At 39.3% G+C, this 9,061-nt stretch overlaps 1 protein-coding gene across 1 annotated transcript; it reads left to right on the forward strand.

The window, feature by feature from the left end:
• Positions 1 to 855: 855 nt before the first annotated feature.
• LOC141628771 (uncharacterized) lies at positions 856 to 2,744 on the forward strand. Its single transcript, XM_074441863.1, has 3 exons — positions 856 to 1,099; positions 1,195 to 1,421; positions 1,929 to 2,744. The coding sequence occupies exons 1-3, from the start codon at positions 856 to 858 to the stop codon at positions 2,742 to 2,744; spliced, it is 1,287 nt and encodes a 428-aa protein (XP_074297964.1).
• The last annotated feature ends 6,317 nt before the right edge of the window (positions 2,745 to 9,061 follow it).

Below are 9,061 nucleotides of genomic sequence, written 5' to 3' on the forward strand. Positions count from 1 at the left end.
GTGGCAAGGGTGATCAATCTATTGTTGTTTCTGATCAATTTGATAATATTATGTTGGAATCCATGCCATCCCCTCCAAATGTGCAAATTTCTAATTCTTCCTTTAGGAATTGTAATAGGGAGAAATTGCAAGTACGAAAACCCATGTTCATTGACGTTACCACCGATGCCTCTTTGTCTCCAAAGAGAAGTGTAAGACTAAGCCAAACAAGTCGGTGGACATAACTTTAAAATACCGAAAGCTACAGCTAAGTTGAAGGGTATTTATGTTCCTAAGAGTCGTAGGGTGGAAAATGCCGATGAAGAGAGTAGTAAAAGGATACCAAGGGCTAGTAGAGGGTTGTTCGGGGTTGATTATGATGATGACTCTCGATGGAGTCTGAAACGATATGTCTTATGAGCCATCTGATAATAGTGATGTAATTGTTGATGAGGAAGCTATGACTGATTTAGAGGCAGAGGACAACTTACTTGTTTTATCTTTACAATTTGTTGACGATGGATATGTTCCTTTTCAAAAGAATGAATGGAGTTTAGATGATGAAGGGTACTCTGCTAAGTTGTATGCCAATGGTGAAGTGTATGATAACAAAGAACTTGGTGCAATTAGACTTAGGCCTTGGATGCTTTTCATGGACAAAGAACATTTTAAAGACGTTTTAAGGGATTTTTGCATCCAAGAAGGGTTTTACCTTATCGTTGTTAAGGCTGACAACATGAGGTACACTACCGAGTCTTGCAATCAAATTGTGATTGGAGAATACATGCAAGTGTATTGCCTGATGGTGTAACATGGGCAATAAAGTCCATAAATAAGGCTGATCATGGCTGCTCAAGGGTTATTAGTCATAATCCAATGGCAAATGCAGCATGGGTTGCAAAGAAAATGGTGGAAGATATTAGGGCAAACCCCGACATCCCAGCCAAGTCTATTCAAGATCTCCTCATGGATAGATTTGGGCTACAAATGAAGCTTTCTACATTATATAGGATGAAGGATCATGCTTTGAAAGAGATTAACGGTGGCCATGATGAAAGTTATAAATTGTTGCCTAGGTATTGTGAGATGGTGAAGCAAACCAACCCTAACGATTCGCCATGTGTGCATGGTCGATTATGGAAACTCGGAAAAAGCCACTTCAATTCAAAAGCCTATTTCTATCATTCAGTGCTCAAGCTAATGGCTTATTGGCAGGCTGTAGAAGTCTGATAGGAGTAGATGGTACACATTTGAAAGGAAATCATGGTGGTGTGCTGCTTTCTGCTGTAGCACTAGATGGGAATAATGAGTTGTTCCCTATAGCCGTGGGTGTAGTTGAATCGGAGAATAAAGATAGCTGGTCAAACTTTTTTTGGCACTTGAAGCAAGTTGTTCAAGATAGTAAAAGGAGCGACTGGACCATAATTTCTAATAGACAAAAGGTACTCTTTTCTACTAAACTTTTTTTTCTTTCCAGTGTACTTTTCTTCCTTTCATCAAGACTAATATATAATTCTTACTATGATTCCAAATTCTTAATTATTAGGGTATTGAGCACTCTCTAGACAATCGTATGGCCTAACGCTTATAGAAGGTTTTGTGCGAGACATCTTTGTAAGAACTTCAAATCCGATTATCCTGGAATACTAATGCACCATCTATTTTGGAGAGTAGTCAATGCTACCTCTGAGTTTACATTCAAAAAAGCACTGGAGTTGGTGGTCCAACATGGAGGGAGAGGTTGTGCTAGGTGGTTCTTAGACTTGGGAGCTAAAGAACATTGGGCTAAACACATGTTCGATCCAAGAATTTGTAGTGACTAGAACACTTCAAATTTTGTCGAAAGTTTTAATAGCACATTAGGTGTGCATAGATGCTTGCCAGTGTTGAGTTTACTTGAAGGTGAGAAATTTCTTAAAACCTGTTGTAGTTTCTGTTTGATCCAATAGTTTGTCGTTAATTATCTTATTAATACAGGTGTAAGAAGAACTGCAATGGTGAGACATGCCACGAGGCAACATACAGCTACTTCTTGGCTAGACGATGGAGTATGTCCTAATATCATGACTATGTTGAGGGTTCTTAGAAAGGATTCAAGGACATGTCACGTTTATAATTCTACCATAGGTGAATATGAGGTACATGATGGGAGAACTCAACTTCATGTTTCATTGAATAAATGGACATGTCCTTGTGGGTTGTGGCAAATAAGTGTAATACCTTGCAAACATGCTATTAGAGCAATTATTTTTGCTAACCGTGATCCAGTTGATTATGTTAGTGAGTGGTATTCTGTTAGGAGATACAAAGCAGCCTATGCAATGTCCATTTACCCAATTCCTGACAAAGAGCAGTGGCCTACATTTGATGTTCCTGAGTTAGAGCCTCCAAGTTTGAGGAGATCAATAGGAAGACCCTCGAGAAATAGGAGAAGAGAACCAGGGGAGCAAAGGAAGGGGAAGCGATCCATCACAATCAAATGTGGGAAATGCAAGTGCTTTGGGCACAACTCAAAGACGTGTAAAGGCGGTTACACTGCAAGAGAAAAGGGAGAAATGCAAGGCAAGTTTTCCAAACGCAAAGCCAAAATGAGTACGGGATCAAGAGTAAACATGTTTGAGTCGCTAAATGAATTAGAAAGAGTTGTTATGGGAAGCAGTCAAACATCAGAAAATGCAACCCATGTGACATCAACAACTGCAATGCAATGGCAAACAAACAATGGAGCAACAAGCAAAGGAACGAAGAGAAAGACAAGAGAATGATTAGTAATTTGTTTAGTATAAGTTAGTCTCAAGTCGTTTTACGACAATAAGTCGTCATTTTTTATGTGAACTTAAATTAAGTTTTGAAACTGATGTTTTAGAAATATATGTTATGCAAATTGCCGTTAAATTTCTTTTTAATTCATTTTCAAACCTTTATGCTATGTAGCTCATAATCTTCCAAACAATAATGAACATGATTGTGGGATACTGAGATGTATGTACAATGTTTAGAAATTTACAGACTTATGAAGTGTATATACATACCGATTTTGGCTGCCATGTTAGTCTTCTTCTTCATTTTGATAATACAACAAGTCTCTCTTGCGAGTCTGTGACAGATATATCCGTTGTAAACTTGCGACGGGTAAAGTTGTAACACCCCCATACTCCAAGTGCCTTACCAGGACCACTCAGGTATAAGGATACTACCATCTCGGTTGCCCGAGGTACTGAATATCATAAGACAATAAAGAAACGTACTTTTAAAGTAATTATAGATTAAGTGATTACATGTTCAAACCAAAACTAATAAAAGGAATTACAAGGTTCTCATACGGTCTCACTAAAACTATCAAAGCTACTAGACTTCGTCGACACGTGAAGACTTCTAACCGCCACGTGATGACTCATCCCCACTATCCCATACGCGTCATATCACACCGCTCAATAACTGCTCACCACCCCGAATGGATCACCACGTTTTTAAAACATTTAAACGGGTCGATACTAATCACACAATTCAATACATATATCAACAATAAGATAAACAGACGACTTAAGCATCACACACACACACCAACCAATTCCAATCATCTCAAACACCGATCCCCCACCGGACCACCGCCGATGGGGGACCGCAGCCGTTCCCACCTAAGCCCCGCTCATCATACCGAGCGATAACCCTGTCCATTAATGTGCACATCCCCTTCCGTGGCGGGTTCCACGAAGGGCGAAACTAGGGCGTGAAGTCACTCCCGCAAGTGACCCCACTCGGTAGAACGCATCTCGAGAACCATCAACAACAAGCACAACCACAAACACAAGTACAATCATTATATCAAACAACCAAATACAAAGACATCACCAATATCCCATTATGGGACTAATACGAGTAGGAAATCCTACCGGAAAGCACAACATCAGACAAAGTATCAACAAATGTATCAAAAAAACCTCTTCTACGAACCCTCCTCCTATCATATAACACATAGAGGCTACACATCACAAACTACACACAAAACCCCAATCTCTAAATTAGGGTTTAACCAAACTTAACAAAACATTATAAAAATTATATTAAAAGCTTACCCTCGACGCAAGGAACTCAACGATACGAACAACGACAAGAACTGACCGTCTGAACTCCGGGAATTGCTAAGAATGCGATTAGGAAGATGAACTTGTTGCTTTCTCTCTTAAACCGGGTTTTAGGTTTTGTAAAAGTGATTTAAAACAATGACGACTATGTTTAAATACCTTAATCGCATAATTAACAAAACCCGAGAAAACTCCCCGTAAAACCGGACACTCGATCGAGTACCCAAGGTACTCGATCGAGTACTCCCTACTCGATCGAGTACCCCACTACTCGATCGAGTACCCAACAGTCGAAACTATTTTATCTCGCAACTTACCCTTACTCGACAGAGTAAGGGCTACTCGATAGAGTACCCCAAGACTTATAAATACGGAGTATTACAGTCTTCCCTCCTTAAAAGGAACTTCGTCCCCGAAGTTCAACCCATACATAAAAACAACCATACTGACTCGACCAAGACACAACAACTTAGCTAAGGACTCAAGAACTCGACCGAACATAGAACATGAACTCTTAACACCCCCTCCACCAACTATGTTTACTTCCACAACATGGCTCACTATACCGTATCTACCACATATATATCTCTCACGATACCAACTCCATACATAACCAACTACCATCCTCTAATGCTGCTAGCTCCATAATATCATCAACTATCAAATCCAATACCAAGACACTCATAGACATCGAACGGGATGTTACATTCTACCACCCTTAAAAGGAACTTCGTCCTCGAAGTTTACTCACACTCGTAACCTCATTATCCAACTGTCAATACTAGCGAAATATTCTCACACTCCTAAACATCACGCTACTACAAGCACGGTCATGACCTTTAATAAAATCACCCACAACACGAATCGATCTTTTATTCTACATCAAGACTCAACTTCCGAATATATTACCATATGTACAACCATCAAAATCTGTTTTATCGCATCCTACTCCTCTTAAGACAAATGTTACGTCCTCGTAACTCACTAATACCAAACCATATCTATATCTCATTACCCTCTGTACCACCACATGTCAAAGATAACCGTCTATAAACCAAACACTCACCATTCTTATATCCAAGGCTCCCATACATAAACATTTCCCCTTTCCTCAACTCATTCGGCAGCGCACCTAACCTATACCATAAACTCGTAGCAAATCCCCATACCCACTCTTCATTATTACTGCCAAACAACATACCTCTCTACGTAAGGCACTTATCTCCCAGAAGCATAACTCACGGTCCGCACTCGTTACGTACACGCACACTAGATCCTCAAGTTCTTTCTTTCATTACCGCAAAATTCATACACAACTTAATATGACACTAATTTCCCCAACACCCTACACTCACTGTCTCAACAAAAGATTATGAACTACCTGCCGCTTTCAGATCATTACAACACATGTTCCACGAATCATTTTCCATTACCATGTCTACCGATGTCTCATCTGAAAACAAGATCAAAATTACTGTAACAACCTCTCACAATTGTGTCCCATCAACAGATTATCACTATCCCATGACAACAACGAAACATATACAACTCTATTTCATATCATACTCTACCTCATTCCCAACTTAACCTGGTAAAGAAAACATGAATAAACAAGACAACGTCTATCGGCAAATCGACACTCGCAGAGAGCAACATCAAACAAAACAACAATCTATGTATAATTGGTATGTACTTTCAAACTCGAATCATAATCATCCCGCCTACTCCACCACAACCGGTGACGGCATCACAACACCGCCACCAACGGCCACACCGTAGTGCGAAAATACCCACATCACAAAGACACTATGTACCGTGCCGGATCACCACCCGAGGCACCACAACCACACCGATAGACATCACAATCGCATACAATTCCCATAAATCTTGACTCAAGATAACTTCTCGGACAAGAAAAACTTACTCAAATCCACTTTATAAAATCACCACGCAACATATTATATGGATAAACAGATAAGCATCTCATGAACATCATCTCTACCATTTCACGGAATACACATGTGTTATCAATACACATAAAATTATAACTAGCCATGTCAAGTCAATCAAATTATTACCTTTTTGGATATCATTCAATTAAATTACCGTGCCCAACATATATATTACAGAACATTCATAAAACAACTTTATAATTATCACACAATACCACTTCCTGTGAGGTCAGAACCTCACACAAACATTTACACATATCATAGACCCGTAATCACAACCAACTAGTCAATCCTGACCACGTAAGTTACCACTCGAAAAAGGTTACCTGCCGCCCGAGTTTAACTCATGTACCCCTCATAACAGATTCCCCCATTCGCACAACCATCACTTCCTGCCAAATATAACCATACCTTCACTATTCAACTAATAGCGTCCGCCTCATCTAACCACATCTTATACCCTCCCACAATCATACACAACAATCAGGTCCCTACTAAATCAACCTCTTTAGAATTGCTACCTTTCTAATATACCATCACTCTTAACCACTAGTGATAACACCACAATGCCACCACTGCCCGTATATCAAATCTCTTACACCCATACCAAAATAACATGGTTTTTCTCCTATTTTTGGTTAACATTGCAAATAACGAATATCAAACCCATCCACAAAATTACCTCAACATTATTCCCAATACTATCTTATTTGTATTGTCATCCAACTCTCCACCAAATATCTCGTATCGTGCCAATACTCCGCCAACTTCTTACTCCCTTAATTCCTCGAAACTCATTACCAATCATGTTGTCCTGAAACTCCTATATAACCTTTAGCTAACATCCTCGTGATACCATCACACATTTCGATGATTCCTTATCTTTATATCACATAGCTCCGGTGAGCATTTTCCTCAGCTTACTTTTATCCTTCTTTTCTCTTTACACTCAATAATACCAATTAATAATTCAACTCCTTAGTCCTTCTAGCTAACTCTTTAGAAATCTGGTTACCCCTTCGTTGCTCCAAAACTCAATTCCATTATTTTCTACCGACATCATCTCACTCTTTCTTACCATGGATCTTCTCTTGTTATGCTATCACTCATACTTGCCACTAATCTATCCATAGAACCAACGTTTAATGTTCAAACAATTGCATCTCCCTTTTTACATCTCTAGAAATCAGAATTCATTTAATACCGTTAATTACCCAAGGAAATCACACAGTAGTTTCATCCTTTAATAAACCAAACCTCCCAAACTCACTCGCTGTCTACAAATACACCTCGCGACATGTCTCCACAAAGTTCACTATATATTACCCTTCTCAACCCTTTTAAACGAACTTTCACTACATAAATCCATAACCCACACGACTCCTAACCATTTCCCTCCATAACTCTTTACACATCTCAAGCTGCCACTATCCACATTCTTACTTTCAATCTTTTATTCTCACGTTCATTATACTCACATCATCCCTTGCCTATATCCACTTATTTTTACATTACTCGACACACAATCATATCACTCATCCCGTCTCGCAAAACGTGCGCCATGCCTCAATAAACTATACCAATCTTCCTTTTCTTTTTCCACCATCTATCATAATCACATATAACTCATGTCCTCTCCACCGAACTCATACTCATCATAGTGCCACTCTTTCCACCATAAGATTGGGTAACTTACGCTTCAGGACCAACACATACGTAAAACAATGCATAAAGAAGTAATACAACACCTTTGAATTAAACATAATATGCAACGAATGTCAAAAGATAAACATATGACCCGAAACACGCATATGACCTGCACAGACCCCACTCGATCGAGTACCAGAACCTACTCGATCGAGTTGAGGCTACTCGATCGAGTGCCCAACATGCTCGATCGAGTACCCCGACTCCAGAACCTAAACAGACCTTCTGATCTCTGACATACTCGACCGAGTAGCCCGGCTACTCGATCGAGTGACCCCATACTCGATCGAGTGACCAAAAACACGATTCTGGTCAAAATAACGACAAATACCCACTCGATCGAATCAAACCCACTCGATCGAGTCATGCAGACTCGTGAATACTACCCGAATGTTATCTCATATACCCTAACGTACTATGCATTCATTATTATTTCAACATTATGATTACAACTACGCATTCAAATCTGCGCGACTCCTCATACAATTAACAAGATAATCTACTTCGTGTTATCAAGTGCCACGTTATAAACAACCGTCATGCTTTTCATCCAATTCGTTATATAAAACACATATCATTGAACCTCTATTCTTCATGTTACTACTTACCAAAGCCAAACATTACCATCTATCGTGCTCATATAACATTCAACTTTCAATCATGTATTACCCGCATGTTTTAAATTTTCATAACTTTTCTTAACACAAACCACACCCATACACTACAAATCCTATTTCCATGTTGCTAATACAACAACATTACAAATCCACTTCATCACACATCATCATATACGAACTACTTTCTTTTTCTACCATATCATTCATCATTCTCATATACTTTTCCAACGATTCCAACCAACATGTCAACCAACTATCATGCAACATGCTTTCAACAAACCATATACAGCACAATTAACATACACGTCGCACATATACACACGGACTCCACGTTCCCATACCATGTGACTAGCTTAAGTATCATGGGGCCAAGATTTTGAAGTGAGGGCGCCTACTCACCCAAAACCTAGCATCGTAGGCTCCCATTACACAAACACCAGGTTCATTTTATTAGACTCCCTATGTTCATTATGTTCATTTGTTACAGTTCCAAAATCGTCGCTCGATACCATTTGTAACACCCCCATACTCCAAGTGCCTTACCAGGACCACTCGGTATAAGGATACTACCATCTCGGTTGCCCGAGTGTACTAATATCATAAGACAATAAAGAAACGTACTTTTAAAGTAATTATAGATTAAGTGATTACATGTTCAAACCAAAACTAATAAAAGGAATTACAAGGTTCTCATACGGTCTACGACTAAAACTATCAAAGC

This window comes from Silene latifolia, chromosome Y, assembly GCF_048544455.1.
Source record: "Silene latifolia isolate original U9 population chromosome Y, ASM4854445v1, whole genome shotgun sequence".
Taxonomy (NCBI): domain Eukaryota; kingdom Viridiplantae; phylum Streptophyta; class Magnoliopsida; order Caryophyllales; family Caryophyllaceae; genus Silene; species Silene latifolia.